Here is a 17312-nt window from a genome sequence, read left to right on the forward strand (position 1 = left end):
AGAAAGAAAGAAAGAAAGAAAGAAAGAAAGAAAGAAAGAAAGAAAGAAAGAAAGAAAGAAAGAAAGAAAGAAAGAAAGAAAGAAAGAGACAGGGAGGGAGGAAGGAAGGAAGGAAGGAGGGAGGGAGGGAGAGAAGGAGGGAAGGAAGGAAGAAGGAAGGAAGGAAGGGAAAAGAGAGTGCTGGTGGAAGCAAGTTGATACAACAGCTTTACAAAACTCTTTGACATTATCTTATAAAGTTGACTGTATGCATTCCCCAAATCTAGCTCTTCTCTTCATGCGTGTATGCTAACAGATATGCATTCCTATGTGCAGCAAAGAAAGTGTACAGAAATGTTTCTGTTGGCATTATCTACTGTATGTGAACACTGGCAATGACCCAAATGTTCAACAACTTTAGGATGGATAAATAGTGATACAGTCATACAACGGAACTTCTGTGTCCTAACTGGCATATTACAAGGCAGTTGGAAGTTAACACTAAAAAGTAAGTTTTGGTTTCTTATGACAAAAGCAACATTTATTTTAGAAAAGTTAGCTGCATTCAGGTAAGTAATAATAAGAACAGAAAGTCGCCACTGTCTCTCTCTGTCAGTTAGGACTTGTCTGCTGCAAGTGATATAGAATCTGATTTGTGTCATGTAACAAGGAGTGCTTTATGTGGTTCAGACACTTACCAACGTCATTTTTAAAACCCAGGCTCTGTTTTCTTTTGAGACGGAGTCTCACTCTGTCACCCAGGCTGGAGCGCAGTGGCGGGATCTCAACTCACTGCAAGCTCGGCCTCCCGGGCTCCCGCCGTTCTCCTCCTCAGCCTCCGGAGTAGCTGAAACTACCGGCACCGCCACCACGCCCGGCTAATTTTTTGTATTTTTTTGTAGAGACGGGGTTTCACCATGTTAGCCAGGATGGTCTTGATCTCCTGACCTCGTGATCCGCCTGCCTCAGCCTCCCAAAGTGCTGAGATTACAGGTGTGAGCCACCATGCCCGGCCAAAACCCAGGCTCTTTATATCCCTTGCCCGTTTCAGCACATTGGCTTATCCTCATGCTTGCCATATAGTTTCAAGGCAGTTGCTGCAGGCCCAGGGATCCTGCCCTCACAACCGCATCCCAAACTGAAGAAGAGAGTAGCTTGGCCAGCAGTACACCTTGTCTTTCATGAGAGGCAAAGCTTCCCACCCTAAGCTCCACATCCAATCTCAATGCCACTTCTAAGCCAAATAACAATTCCTGCCCACAAGGGGACCTGAGGAAGTGAGGAAGTTTTCCTCTTTACATTCTGCAAAATAGAAACAGAGAAGGGAGTTTGGAATCACTTCAATCAACCAAAAAAGTCTCCACCAAACCAGTCATCAAAATTGTGTCTATTTTGTTGTATTTACTTCTACTCTTTTTTGGACATAAATCTGCTTTAAATACTTCCAAAAAGGAGATCTTCCATTATACACTATTTTGTAGCTTTTTTCTTTCAAAATATTATGTCACTAAATAAAATGACATCATTATTTTAATGCCTGCATAGTACTTCATTATGTGGATATGCTATAATTTAACCATACCTCTATTATCAAATGTTTAAATTGCTTCTCAATTTTATAAATAACATTGTAATAAAGATGCTTGTATATACAACTTTATTTTTTTAGAGTATGTTTCTAGCAGTGGTTTGCTAGGCAAAGCATGTAGACCATAGAAGTTGTCTGAGTTTTGTAACAACGTTAGTCTCAATGGATGACAGTGAGCCCAAAATCCAAGTTGAAACCAGCTTATGGGTTGCTAATAAGCATTTTTTAAAAACACAGAACAGAATAGAAGAATAAAGTATTCATGTACATTGCCTATAATTTGGTGAAATTTTGTTTCTGGAGTGTGTGTGTGTGTGTGTGTGTGTGTGTGTGTGTGTGTGTATGTTGGGGGGTTGTTTTTGTACTATGTCAATTCCTTTTGCCACAAATTACAGACAAAAAGTTTTTAAAACATTCCAATAGAGGAACACTCATATGCCTCCTGATTTCCAGCGTTCGTTTCTTATTTCTTTTTCCTGTTTGAGAAGCTCTATAACAGTAATAATAATAAATTACAGCGGTGATGATAGCATTCCTGATTTGCTTCTCACTTAAATGAAAATGCATCCCTTGAAGTTTTGAAAAATGTAGAGTTTTCACTGTTGTTAATAACTAGACTGTCAGTGAAGTTTTCATTTCCTCTTTACACCAAGTAACATAAAGGTTTCTTTCTAATATAGGCAGTTAGATTTATTGGTAGTTAAGTATCATGACTAATTCCTAATTTTATTATCCTTGATCAGATAGTATGCATTGTGGCCTACAAAAATTCTGCTTTTTGGAAGTTACTGAGGTTTTCTTTTTGATCAGAATATGATCAGTTTTTTCAACAGTTATATTTGAAAAGAATGCACATTCTATGCTAATAAGACAAACTTTTCAGTATCTATTGAATCCAGCCTATTGACACTAACATTCGAATTCTCTATCTTTGTATTTATTCTTTATATCTTGAACTGTCATGAAGGTTTTCCACCAAGTTGCAATTTTGCACTTTATGTTTCCAAGATTTTTTGTGTGTGCAGGTTTTTATTATATGTAAACAATCATATACATTCATAATTATTTATGTATATTTATAGCTGTTTTAGGTTTTCAATGCCATAATTTACTATAATACTATTGACAAATCTGATTTTTTAATTTACTTTTGGGTTTTTTTTTTTTTTGCCTATTCTTTTATATCTATTCTTTCTGTGTCATTTTATTTCAAATGTGCATTTTGTAAATAGTTTAAAGTTGGATTTTATTTCTTACATCATCTTGACATTCTTTAAAAATAGTTTAACCGCCCAGGCATGGTGGCTCATGCCTGTAATTCTAGCAGTTTGAGAGGCCGAGGCAGGCACACCACTTGAGGTCAGGAGTCTGAGACCAGCCTGACCATCATGGTGAAACTTCATGTCTACTAAAAATGCAAAAATTTGCCAGGCATGGTGGCACATGCCTGTAATCCCAACTACTCGGGAGGTTGAGGTGGGAGAATTGCTTGAACCCGAGAGTTGGAAGTTGCAGTGAGCCGAAATCATACCACTGCACTCCAGCCTGAGTGATAGAGTGAGACTCCACCTCAAAAAAAAAGTAGAGTTTAATCTATTCCCAATAATTTTGAAATTAATGTATTTGGTTTTCTCCTTTTTTGTTCATTCAGTATTAATGCTTCCTGGTTGCTTCCTTTTATTCACTTTTATGTGCTTTGATATTTGATCAATTTTTTATGTTTTTTTCCTTGATGACTCGAAAGCTATGCATACAACTGTTCTGTATATTCAAATCTTTTAAATCAATATCTAGAATGAAACATTGTATATTGACCATCCCTTTCTTTCATCGACAATGAAAATGCTTTCTCTTCCTTCTCTGGCACTGTCTCCCAATTTTTGTTGACATAATTTGGAACTTTAGACCCAAATTATTACATTAAAAATGCTAAGTATACACCTTATTCTTCCATAAAATATTTTCACATAACTACCTTAATAGTTATCACTTAGGCTTAACGATTTTTTAAAATTTATTTTGATACGGAGTTTCGCTCTCGTTGCCCAGGCTGAAGTGCAATGGCACAATCTCAGCTCACTGCAACCTCCACTCCCTGGGTTCAAAGGATTCTCCTGCCTCAGCCTCTCAAGTAGCTGGGAATACAGGCATGCAGTACTACACCTGGTTAATTTTATATTTTTAATAGAGTCAGGGTTTCACCTCACTGGCCAGGCCAGTCTCAAACTCATGACCTCGAGTCTTGCTTTTTTATTCAGTCTGACCCACCTCTGCCTTTTAAAAACAAATTTAGTCCATTTATATTTGATGTAATTATTGATATTGTAGAGTTTAAAACTCTCATCTTCATACTGTTTTTTTATTTGTCTTAACTGGTTTTGTTCCTTTGTTTCTCCTTTCCTGTCTTTTTCTCACTGATTGAGTACTTTTAGAATTCTATCATATCTTCTTTATCAATCTTAGATTTCATTGTGTTTTTTTCCTAATGGTTATTCTAGACATTTCAACACACATCTATAACTTATTTATGTCTACTTTAAAATAATATAACTTCACAAATGACATGAGAGTTTTAAAATTTTATTATATAATGCCATTTGTCCACATATGCACTTTTTATGTTCTTATCATATGTTTTACTTTTACATATGCTGTAAAGTCCATAATATATTGTTACTGATTTTGCTTTAGTCAATAATCTTTTTTAAAAATGTATTTTATGTTTAACCTTTCTCACTGACAATTGTGCCATCTATGGATCTGATTCTGTTGATTATTTTTTCTCTTAATTATGGGGCACATTTTACTGTTTTTAACATGTTTCATGATTTTTTATTGTATGTTGGACATTGTGTGAGAAAGAACAACAGAGATAATATGGTAAATAATATTTTCCTCAGAAAGACCCTATTTCTTCCTATTTCATTCTTCTAGGGTGGCATCCAAATCAATCTAATTTGTAGTTGAGCTGGCTCTGGGCTTTCTTGAAGATTTAGTTAGATTCATTTTCCCACCAGTGTCACAGGTGAGAAATGATAGGGATGATCACTTTAGCAAGTCTTGCCATTTGTCCAGTGCTTTACATAGAGAATTCATGCTGCCAGCTTCCTGAGTCACTGAGGAATTCTTTTTCTTTCCAGCATTATCTACAGCTTTCTGCAAGTTGGAAGATCCCTTTCCACTCTGATGTATGTCCTTAGTCTTTGATGAACTGTTGCTTTGCACTCAGTGAAGAGTTTGTGTACTTTGGGGGAATTTCTCTCGATTCTCCTATCCTACCTTTAGCCTAGGTAGCCACTGTAGGCTGCTGCCATGATGTTTGGTTAAATTAAAATTAATTATAGTTTTTGAAAATAAAGAATTCCATAGCACTGTAACAATAGCTCTACTTTGACATATCCTGCCTCCACCTGTACTATAGAATTTTACATGTAATTAATCAATAAAAATAGTTTGTATTCTACTTTAACCTGAAGCAAGGGTAAATTTCTCAAGTGAACTGTATTACTATGCCAGTGTTAGGTCCAGATTCATTTTATTTATATAGAAATATTAAGAGAACATCTGTTTGATAACATTAACAGACATATTTATTATTGCTCATACCAAAAACATTTACAGTTTTATATTACGTGCAAACACCAAAAAAGAATGCCATTTCTTTTATCTTCAAAACCATGATCATACCTGCATTACTTAAAATTTACATACAGATGTGTCAGAGATGCTAGAAGCAGACACCTGGTCACATTGTACATGCCTGTTAAACTTTTAAAGGGTAGGTGATATCTTATTTGCCTTGGGGTTTCTGGCACTGAGCACAAGGCGGATACAGAAAAAATAGCTTGGAAAGAGCAATAACAATTCACAAATCACCTTCAACAATAAAACACTGGTATCTAAAGTGATATAGTCATTCAAGATTCCACTGACATTTCTTACTCTAATGAATATTTTCCTGGAAGTCATGAGCAGTATTTATTTCTGGGTCACCTAGCCTATTTTTTCCTCTCAAAAAAACATGTTTTGGAAAAGGAAGCTTCGTGCCTTCTAATTCTGTCCCAGTTGTTGTAGGGGCCCTTGCTCGCCCTGAACCCAACATATCAAGCAGAAAGCACTAGGGTCTCCGACGACACACCCAAATCTTGCTATAGTATGCCAGATGAAGGGATGCTTTCTGGAGGCTGCCCTATTGTCTTTTAAAACGGCTGTAACCAGCTGGCAGGTGTTCCCAAGGGTGGGGTTGATGTGCTTCCTGACAGAGACTCCTTCCTCCTGCACTCCCTCTTTGTCCCACTTTTACTTACCTCACCTTGGAAATCATTTTCCCTGGGCTACAAGAAAGAGGAGCATCTGGTCTCCTGGCATCATTGTCTGGCATTTTATGGTACTTACGGTTCTCTACACATACAGTATTGCTCAGAAATTCTCTGAACGTTTGGTCAAGCTGCTGCCTTGGCCTGGAACGTCCTCCCAGCCCACCTGCATCCCATTGCCGTGGCTAAATCTACAAAACTGAGCCCAACATTGGGACCTGAGGAAGGCTTTCAGGAGGAAGTGATGCCTGAAATCAGGGCCCTTCATCTGATTCCCACAACACCCAGGAATTATGCACCTTACTTCACATACTACGCTGCTTTCCTGTGTCCCCTCCCACTAGACTAAACTCTGGGATGCTCCCGGAAGGAGATCCTACCTGATGCATTTCTGTTTCCTGTGTCTGAACATAGTGACTAGGTCATAGTAAGTGCCCAATAAATATTTACCTAACTAGCGGAAACCGAGATGGGCACATCCCTCTCCTGTTCTATGTTCTCCTAATATGGATGAGTGTCTCCTCTGCAGAGCAACTACTTCTACTTGTCCAGGAGTCTGGGGCAGAAAAGCTGAGTCTGTTCACGTCGGAATGAGTTTGATTCTTTCACTCTGTTTTGGGCGAGGCAAAGATGTGGCTCAGACCTCCTGCTTGAACTCACTGATTTTTAGCTTGCCAATTTGATAGAGTACCTCTAAGTCCAGTTAGCTTTTGTATAATGCCACAGGATAGTGAAATATTTATTTTATAATCTTCTGACTAATCAGATACTACCTAATATTTGATTCTAAAAAAGGCAAAGGTACACTAGAAGACTTTCGTGAAAGACTTAGATTCATGAAAAATCTATTGAAGAAACTTTCAGTTGAGGTATTTGTATATATTGATTAATTGTGTTTTGTTTCAAATTGGGAAAGATAGTTGTTGTCTAATTTTTGCCAATCTCTGACATGGGACACCAGTGTTGCATAGGAGTGACATTTGAGAACCTCTGCTCCAGTTATGCAAAATTGCAGTTGAATACACCACCTATTAGCAATAAGTTATTTTAGTTCATAAAAAAACACATTTTTATTTTTTATTTTGACTAATGGTGTTTGCTTCCTGAAATAGGCTCATAACTTGACCTTGCTTATTGAAGAGAGTAACTATTTACCATCTTTTTCCTTCTCAGGCTGTGAGGTTGAGATTCTGGGTGTCAGACCCACCTACTGCCTAGAATATAAAAATGTCCCAACGGATATCAATTTTGCCAATGCAGTCAGCGATGCTCTTGACTCCTTCAAGTAAGTGTCCCAAATACACCATTTTCTTCCTTGTTTCCAGGACTGATCATGGATCCTAAAGTGAATTAAGAGGGCTTGGTGGTGGTGAAATAATGTCTCAGAAAGTTGGTGAGCCTCTTGTGTGGTGACTGCTAGCTGCTAGTAGGGAGTAACTGCGAGCAAGTGATTTTGGGCAGGGGCAATCTCTGGAAATGTTGAATTGAGAGCAGGAAAATCCCTAAGGGTTTGAACCTCCTTTTTGATGTTGTTAAACAATGGAGAAACAATATAAATGGCATCATTTCCTTAAGCATGATTCAGTGACCAATTGTGTCTCTGAAGGTACTAATAAGTATTTGGCAAAAAGGAAGGATATGTGGTCAAATAAGTGTGGGAAAATTGCCTACCCTACCCCTTTCTTGGAAATGTACAAAACTCATGGGTATATTAGAACGCAGAATCGGTTTTCTCCCTCCCACATGGAACCATGACACACAATTGGAAAAATGTAGGAATTAGTAATGCTGTCTTGTATAGCACATGAAAGACTGGCAAGGAAACTGATCAAGACAGTTCAGGACAAAGCCTCAAGTCAGTCTCAGAAATCTCTGGAAGCAGAAATCAAGGTGGGAGCCCAAGTGGGAGTTTGCATTAAGTAGAGATCGGCAACTGAGAGGCTGTGGATGTTGGGGGCTCTTGAGTTTCCAGGAGCGGACTTGAGGTCACTGTGGCTACTGAATGGGTTTCCTGGGTGCCTCAGGCAGAAGACCTGCCATAATCAGAGCAAAGAGACTGGGGACGGAACCTTCATTCCCGCCAAGAAAAGGAGCCTGGTTTCAAACTGGGCATATCCGAGAACCAACTTACCCAGGGCACAGTGTACAGAGCACTAGCACGAGCCACGTGAAATGGCCTGTCACGAAGACCGCCTCAGATCCAGAGCTGACCTATCATGGATTTTCTTCTTGCCACGCCCCTCCCACACCATGGCAAACAGCAGCCACCCCCACAGAGCAGCGAAAGCAGAAAACGGCACCCTGCCTTCACTGCTTCTTAGAATGATTCCACTTCCATGAAACCTATCAAGAGGGTCCAGGGAGGTGGAGGCACATAAAGGTTCATGCTCTCATTGACAGGTCAGAGAGAAAACAGGTTTAAAATACATCGAAATGGAGAAGTACTTGTCCGTGAGTGCTGGAGAACCACACAAAGATGAGCTGGATATTGCACTGCAGTCTACTTTTGTGCGAGTGAAGCAGAATAGCACCGCATGTGCAGCAGATGAGCGGGGCTGGCACTTGGACATTGCTCTGTGTCTAACCAATGCTGTTTCCAACATATCCAGAATGCCAGCCATCCCTACAGCCCATGGCTGTGCCAAATATGAAAATTTGGATTAGAGTTGCCATACAAATACCTCCAAATAACCCAACAGTCTGGCAATGTCATCCTTTTTGCATTCATTTTATCTTAACGGCCGACGGATTGTCACTTTGTACCACCCAGTGATTCACAGGGGGATGAGCACAGATCGCACAGCCATGAGAATCCCAGATTGGCACTGGCCTACTAGCTGGCCAGTTTAAGCAGACTTCCCTGTCCTGAGAGACACCAGCATGTGGCAGGGAATAAGTGCTGGGCTCTGTTTCCTCTAGAGAAGCTATGGAAATCTGGCCAGGCGCGGTGGCTCAAGCCTGTAATCCCAGAACTTTGGGAGGCCGAGACGGGTGGATCACGAGGTCAGGAGATCGAGACCATCCTGGCTAACATGGTGAAACCCCGTCTCTACTAAAAATACAAAAAACTAGCCGGGCGAGGTGGCGGGCACCTGTAGTCCCAGCTACTCTGGAGGCTGAGGCAGGAGAATGGCGGGAACCTGGGAAGCGGAGCTTGCAGTGAGCTGAGATCCGGCCACTGCACTCCAGCCTGGGCGACAGAGCAAGACTCCGTCTCAAAAAAAAAAAAAAAAAAAAAAGAGAAGCTATGGAAATGCATCCTTACCTTGGAGAACATTTAGGAATGGTGAAGGTTTTGGTGGTGGTGGCGGCGGCAGTGGTGATGGTGGGGTATGAGTGTGTGTCTATCATAGGTATTAGGTTCCACTAGGAAGAAAAGGCTACGAAGAACCGGAAGCCCAGAAAAGTGTCCCCAGCTAGACCTCCACCTCCACCTAATGTGCCCTGGCATTACCATACTGCCCAGCTCCACATATTTATATTGTGTTCCATGTAGATGGCCTTGAGCTCCATGGGTTGGCATTCACATGGTTCGCAATAAGAATGATACCCCTGAAGCAGTGAAGGCCTGGGTTGGATGGAAACCAGGCCAGTGCGCTTGTCTCATGGGGTCTTCATATTGCCAAAGTTAACAGGGCCACCAGAAACAGCCCCTTTAGGTAGTAGGTGGAAAGATGGAGACCCACTATCTCTAAAGCTAGGCAGCTCTTGACATGAGAGAAAGAAAAGAATAATAATAGGCTGGATGATACTACCTGTGGAAGACAGTGAGATGACTTGGGCCTCCCCTGAAGACACAGGAAGCCCCTCCTTCAGCCAACCTGAGTGTTATTATTAGAGCATGTCTCGTTACCTTCTTACAAAGAAGAATAAAGGCCTGAAAGTTGTGGGTGAACATTTTTCTTTGAAAGAAATCTAACCTTTGTCCCTTTCAGGAATGAGGTGAGTGAGGAAGATGTCCAGTCTAGAACAGTCTAGACCAGTCAAGAGCACTTTGCCCGTAATAGCTTATCCATGCAATCATGTAGCTCAAAGGAATCATTAAGTCTCTTGGTATGTGTGTCTAACAAAGATGTAGGGTTATTGATCTGTCCATCAGAGACCCCTAAAAGAGGAGCGTATCTAGAATGCCACAGCTCACCTCTTGACTTCTCTTCAGCTCTACTGCAAATTCCTAACTATAATTTGAGGAGCACTTGGAGTTTTCATACATGAGTGTCCAAACACATACTCACATTTCTCCAAGTCACTACAAGACTCACAGAGTGTCTTTTTTTAATCCACTTTGCTATTAGCTTGAGAGACAGAGAGAATGGAACCCAGGATAGACGGGCTTTGACAGAAAGCTGGAGAGGCTGTTAAGATCTTGAACACAGAGATCTGCCCAGGGACATTTCAGCAGAGGATCCAGGTCAGCCTGCGGTGGGAAGGATAATCCCTCGTCCAAGTTTGATCCAGGCCCTGACTTCCAGTGTTCACAACGCATTACTGACCCCAGACATATTCTTGTGTAATGCCACCTTTGAACTTGGACAATTTCTAGAGTAGGGAAAAGGAGGAGGGAAGGGAATTAGTGCTTTAACAGCCATCGGCTAGTATTGTGTCAATGGGCTTTATTTCCAGTAACCCACTTGGTGCTCATGTCCACGGTATCATGTAGGCATTGCTCTCCCCGCCTTACAAAAGAGGTCTCTGGCTCTCTGAAGGTTAAATACTTCTCCTTGGACCTCACAAGCCAGCCAGTGGTGGAGCCAGAGCCCAGCTCTTTCCACAGCAGCTTAGGGCCTAGTCTCTGGAGGCCCACCTTGGGTCCTCCTCAGTCCTTCACCCTGGTCTCTGCCAGCTCACACTTCTAAGACACCCTGAAATTGAGACAGTGACAGGGAGTCCAGATGCGGCCCTTTGCAAGTCTCCTCTTTGGGGCCATCCTAAAGCCTGGGGTTCTGCACCCTGCTCAGGCGTCATGTGTCTGCAGCCTGCAGCCCAGACACTGGAGCCGTGTGCCTCCCATCACACATGGCGCTCTGCAGGCAGCGCCCCCGACACACGGCCCTTTACCCTGGCTGAAAAGGAAACAGGGTTTGTGATCTGCATGACTTACTCCCATCCTCCAGGAAGTCCTATTTGCAGGATATTCGTGGTTCAGTGGGCAGGAAAAGGTGCATGGTGCTAAAGCTGAAATAAGCCTTGAATGGCTCATGGGGTGGGTGGAGGAGGGCAGGGGGCAGTCACAGTGGGCTGGGCAACTGCTTCCAGGCTTGTATAGCAGACTCACTGTGCAGCCTCACAAAAGTGTCAGTCAGGAAACAACTGGGCTGCAGGACCAGTGGGCACAGCCATAGGCTGTGTAGAGACATAATCCTTTGTCAAGCTCCAGGCTACTGCAGACAGCTCAAAAGGATTGCCTTCAGGATCCCAGAGCCTCAGTGGTGCCTGTACTAATGAAGGAATGGATGACACAACTCTTTCCACAGGCCACCAGGGAGCCAGCTCCCCTGTCCTGGCCTGGTCCCTCCTCCCTGTGGAGTACAGGGAAGAAGGAGCTGGAATCAGGCTGGGGCTAGGAGACTGGCTCCTCCTCCCTGCTCAGCCACATACTCAGGAAAAGCGATCTAGGGCCACCTGGACGGAAGAGAGAAATGGGAGACATTTCTTTCCCCTCCCCTCACTTTCACTATGTGCCAAGTGCTTTATACACATCAGCTTGTTTAATACACCATGTTACCCTTGGAGTAGTGTATCAGTTCATTCTCGTGCTGCTAATAAAGACATACCTAAGACTGGGTAATTTATAAAGAAAAGAGATTTCATTGATTCGCAGTTCTACAGGGCTGAGGAGGTCTCAGGAAACTTACAATCATGGCAGAAGGGAAAGCAGACACATCCTTCTTCACATGGCAGCAACAAGGAGAAGTGCCAAGCAAAAGGGGGAAAGCCCTTTACAAAACCATTAGATCTCATGAGAACTCACTCACGATCATGAGAATAGCAGCATGAGGGCAACCACTCCCATGCTCCAATCATCTCCCACTGGATCCTTCCCACGACACATGGGGACTCTGGGAGCTACAATTCAAGATGAGATTTGGGTGGGGACACAGCCAAACCTATCAAGTAGGTTTTTCAGATGGGGAAATGGAGGCTTGGAGATAATCTTGCCATTCATCTGAGGCCTCGAGGTTAGTTCGAAGAGAAGCCAGAGTTTGATCCCAGATTGGTCTGGTTCCAATGACCCTGTCAAAAGAGAATTTTCAAAATTAAGACTTGTTATGGGCTCAGTACATCTGGGTATGAGGAATATGCCAAGGTTCAATGTAGTTTCTTGCTGAGGGGAATCAGGAGCTGCTTATAAGGAGCAAATGAGACACACACACACACACATCAAGAAACAGAAGGATGGAGAATGATGAGGGATAATTGTTGTTTGATGCAGATATGCTTGATAATATGGAGGATAATCAAACCATAACGTTAGAGCTGCTTTCTCCATCAGACAAAAATAATTTTCATCTTATCAGTTTCCTACAAGTTAACAGCTAGGTTTCTAGAGTCTGAACTCCAATCAGTAGTTCAGTCTGGTGACTCAAGCAAGCTTATTAGACAGTGCTCACCACGGCACTGAAAAGACAGGCAATCATACTGTAGGCTTTATTTCTAAGTTTTGGATCATTTTTCTCAATAGTCACCCACTTTAGTAAGAAAAATGGAAAGAATATTAAGAACTTTTTACATGGCAAAGAAATAGGGACAGGTGATGGGAGACTCAGGTGTCCCTGAAACACCAGGGCTAGGAACCCCTTGCAGCCCTCAGGTAACAGTGCTGGGGCCACATGTCCTTCTGGAATGGTTCCTGGACCTTAGGGCTGTCAATGGCCAGTAGTAGATGGGCAGGCATGGCCACTTGTCACTCCTCACCCAACCAATTCATTGCAAATGAGCTGACCTGGGATGGAAATAAGATCCACGTGGAAAACAGCTGGCAAGCAAGCATCTGTCAGCTAAACTAGATAGGCAAGAGGTCTCAGCCCTTGAAGACACAGGGTCTAATGAGTCAATGAAATGTCAACGTGTAATCCTTTCACAAAAGACAAGTGTATAATCCCTGAATCACGAGCATCCCAAATCCAGGATTCCCAGCATCTGGGGTTGACAGCTTCCTGACCAAAAGCCATCAGGTAAAGTGTCATACATAATGGCTGATGTGGAGGTTTGTGAATACGGTAATAGCCTTAAAGAAACCAGGACAGTGAGTGCTGCACTAAGGTGTGACATCTAACATGAAGAGACCTAGAATTAGTCCATTCATTAAACTTTAATGCAATGGTAAACTGTATTCATGAAAACTCTTCACTGTAGTAAGTCACCACTGAATTTAATCGGGTTTTTCCCTACACAGAAGCCCACTCTGGAAGTGTGGACACCTAAACAGATGCCATACTGTGTGAACAGGCACATCTGAAATGCTACACGTGCACGTACCTAAAGCAGTGAAATGCTGAGGCTTATCCAAAGGACAGAGTTTATGGAAGTTTCACTATGTTCAAAGATTGCGATGGCAGAAGTGCCATCAGCCTATCAGTCTAATGAACCTGGGCCTTGAAAGAGTTTTGGCACATGTGTGACAATGCTACTGTCTATTTTACCAACCACCTACACACTTGTGGGACCTTACAGTGACTTTTTATTCTCTGCTATCTATAGAGGCAGAAGGAGTTTGGATTAGTCACGCACACATTAGTGAGTATGAATAAGGATAATGCCATTCATGAGAAACACCTAAATAATAACCTAATCCAATCCACAATGTGGAGGAGGGTGGTAAAGGGTCTTTTTAACCAGGGGGCAGTTTGTTTTATTCTAAAAAGAGAAAAGAACATTCAACTAGCAATTTCGTTTAACTTGAAACCCATGTGTCCTCAAAACTGTGAATGAAGTTCACCTCAGGGCACCCGGGAGGGCATGTAAAGAATGTGCCTCTTGCAGGTTTGACTGTGATGAAGGAAGATGAAGGAAGATGCCAGGTGAACATTCTTGGGACTTGCTCCCAGTTGAGCGGATGCAGTGCGTGTGGATGCTCAAAGGCCCAGTTCGCTAGAGTTAGAAGTATCCTGACTTTGGAGATTTGATGGCTTGCATTTCTGGTTCTAGCTGTGTCTCAGAGGTCTGTGAGGCCTTAAGTGACATCTTGAACCCTCTTAGGCCTATTTCCTCATCTATGAAACCTGTAAGTGCTTTTCTATGAGGATACTTTTCACTGCAGTGACAGCCGTGGGAGGCCTATTCAACCCACAGACAGAGCACTGAGCGTGCAGAAAGGAAAGAGACTTGATGTCACTGTCACCCTCTCGCCTGTCTCTCACCTAGCCTTCCAGGAGTTGGTAGGATTCTCGTAAGAGAATAAGATCCATTTCGAAAAGATCATGAAGACTAAGCAGAATGTTTGTCAGTTGGCATGGGCAGGTTACTGAGTTCCTCCAGAGTATGCAGTGGTTGTGCTCTGGGGCTGGGAGTGCTGCAGCAGGGTTTGAATCCCAGTCCATCTCTTACTAGCTGTGTGATGCCAGGAACTGTCTTGTACTCTCTGTTCAGGACATTCCTACCTTTCATGGCTGTTTGAAGTTTAAATAAGATAATATGTGTAAAAGCTCTCAGTGTAATGCCTGACCCATAGGAGCTGTCATGTACTGAGCACTGACTGTGATTATACAGTTACAGGGCAGTTAACAGTGCTCTTGCTGTGTGCCAAATGCCAGGCTAGAGCTCAGATACGATGGACAATGCATCCTGGCTCCTACAGTGAACGAATCTCACAATTTAGACAGGGAAAAGGACACATAAGTGGGCAATTACTGCACAGTATGAAAAGTCATGGCCCAGAAGTGAACCCAGGGTGCTATGGGAACACACACAGGGCTGCTCAGTCTAGCCGCAGGGCACCAGAGGAAGCTTCCTGGAAGAGGCAGTATCTCTCCAGGGACCTGAATGGTGAGCAGGAGTGGTTTAGTGACGGACGGGCAGACGGAGCTCTCTGAGCCACCGTGGTGCTGTTTTCCATCCCCTGTGGACGGCAAGGTCCGAGGCCCTGCGGGCTCCAGGATACATTCTTTAATTCCTCATGTTTTAAGTACTGGGGAGGCCACATCAGAGGAGGCCGTGCTACTTCATCTGGGTGCGCACATGTGTATGTTTAAAATCCGCCACGAGTATTAGTTATTAACCCGTGTAGACTCCAAGCAGGGAAATGAGCTTTAATTCCTTTTCCATTGCTGCATCTTTTGTTAGTCACTGCTAACATCATCATCATCATCATCACCATCACCATCGTCATCATCACCCTGATCCATTTCAGGTGCTTTGTGTGGAAGTTGTGGAAAAACCAGCACTGGGGAGGGAGTCACAGTGGAAACACTGTGGGAAGGACAGAGAGAACATTCCACGTTATTCCTCCCCTCTCGTGGACTCTGCAAGCTTCCTAATCCAATTTAGATCGCTCGCTCCCAGTCCTTCTTAACCCAAGAATGAGGGTGAAACAGCTTGGATTTTTACCATCAATACTCTAACCAAGAAGGGGAGTTTTGTCAGAACTGGGTCTTCCTGGGCCCCTAGAGGTGTGGTCACTGCTGGAATTCACTCAATATCTACATTGGAACTAACCCCTCACATGCCCCCATAGAACAAGTGTCCGTCCGAGGGAGTCCACAGACGCCAGGCCCCGAACACTCACCTGTTTGCCTCCTGCAGAGTTGCTGTGGAAATGCCGTTCTTATCCCGGCCAACCAATTAGGCCCACGATATAGTGCTTCATTTAGAGTCCAGCAATGACTGAACAGTAGTTATTTAAATAACAGCTTCCAGTGTTTCTGACCTGGTGACAGCAGGCGGCGAGGATGCAGCAATAACTATCCTTGGCCTGTTATCACATCTTCCCCCTCTCCAAGGCATGAAGAGAAATCTTTAACCACCAAGGTGCTCAGGACCAGTAATTCTTGGTTCAGTGTGTGTTTCCCTTGGAGATCTGACCTCATTTATTTTAGGGTATTGGCTTTGCCTGGCCCAGGGACAAGGTTTCGGAGAGTGTGAACACCTTCGCAGAGTGCTATGGGGGTGATAAGGGAGCAAACTGGCAGGGGCCTCCCTCACCTATGCCTCTCTCCTCTGTCCCTCCAGGAGTGGCCGGGCCGACCTGGCAGCCATATACCATGAGCGCATCGACGTGGAAGGCCACCACTACGGGCCCGCATCCCCGCAGAGGAAAGATGCCCTCAAGGCTGTAGACACTGTCCTGAAGTACATGACCAAGTGGATCCAGGTGACCTGAAGCAAAGACACCTGGCCTGGCCTTCTCTCTGTTTGTCTCCTCCACAGTCACGCCTGTCAACATCTTCCCTCTTGTTGCTAAAGGCTGACGGGGCCAGCACAGGCTTTGACGAGTCCCTTTGCTTCACACAATGCCTCCTGCGGTACCAAGCGATCCCTTGTTCCATAGCCAGGCCAGTGAGAAAGATGGACCTAGGTGTGCCTTCTCGCCTGGCTCAGCTGGAGAGATACCCAGCTCTGTGGAATCCTAATAAGTTTGGTAGCAGCTGGGCCTGTAGACAGGTTCCAGTGCTGATTCTACCTCGTGCTTTTGCTGAATGACTACAAGTGTTTGGTTTTGTTTTTGCCTTTGCTTTACCTTCCTGTGCTTTATCCTGTACATCTGCAACATGGGCACGTGATAGTTCTCAAATAAGCACACAAGTTTGTTGAAAGAGCCAAAGAAGATGCAAACAGAGGGTCGATCTTAAAAAGCTGAAAGTACTGTGTCAGGTATCAGCACGAATTGAACGGGACTGAGCCTCACAGTCCCCTCTGCAAAGGGCTTCTGTTGTGGGTTTTGAACTGGGTCTCACCAGGGCAAAATAGTAGATGATTAAACACAGAACTGAGAAGATAGCCTTTCTCCTATCGTTTGCAGTTGACAAAGTCTTCTGAGTGTATGAGCCTCTCTGAGTGCCATAATGGCTGCCTTTTCCCACCCCACAGGAGCGGGGCCTGCAGGACCGCCTGAACGTCGTCATTTTCTCGGATCACGGAATGACCGACATTTTCTGGATGGACAAAGTGATTGAGCTGAATAAGTACATCAGCCTGAACGACCTGCAGCAAGTGAAGGACCGCGGACCTGTTGTGAGCCTTTGGCCGGCCCCTGGGAAGCACTCTGAGGCAAGACAGCCCCGTAGGGGGTGCAGGGGGCCATGTGGGCCCTCGTGTATCGCCACTTTCTACTGTGTCCTCTCCTTGTAGTTTTTTTTTTTTTTTTGAGGCAGAGTTTCATTCTTGTTGCCCAGGCTGGAATGCAATGGTGTGATCTCAGCTCACCACAACCTCCGCCTCCCAGGTTCAAGTGATTCTCCTGCCTCAGCCTCCCGAGTAGCTGGGATTACAGG

The 17312-nt window shown here is 43.7% G+C and overlaps 1 protein-coding gene across 1 annotated transcript in view; it reads left to right on the forward strand.

Annotated features, from left to right (window-relative positions):
* The window catches only part of ENPP6 (ectonucleotide pyrophosphatase/phosphodiesterase 6), a 125975-nt gene that overhangs the window by 80805 nt on the left and 27858 nt on the right, over positions 1-17312 (forward strand). Inside the window, exons 3-5 of the mRNA XM_011959555.1 lie at positions 7057-7168; positions 16051-16192; positions 16909-17088. Coding sequence (XP_011814945.1) covers positions 7057-7168; positions 16051-16192; positions 16909-17088 — 434 coding nt within the window. The remainder of the gene's footprint in view (positions 1-7056; positions 7169-16050; positions 16193-16908; positions 17089-17312) is intronic.

The sequence above is a fragment of the Colobus angolensis genome, unplaced genomic scaffold (genome assembly GCF_000951035.1).
Source record: "Colobus angolensis palliatus isolate OR3802 unplaced genomic scaffold, Cang.pa_1.0 Scaffold5, whole genome shotgun sequence".
Lineage (NCBI taxonomy): Eukaryota > Metazoa > Chordata > Mammalia > Primates > Cercopithecidae > Colobus > Colobus angolensis.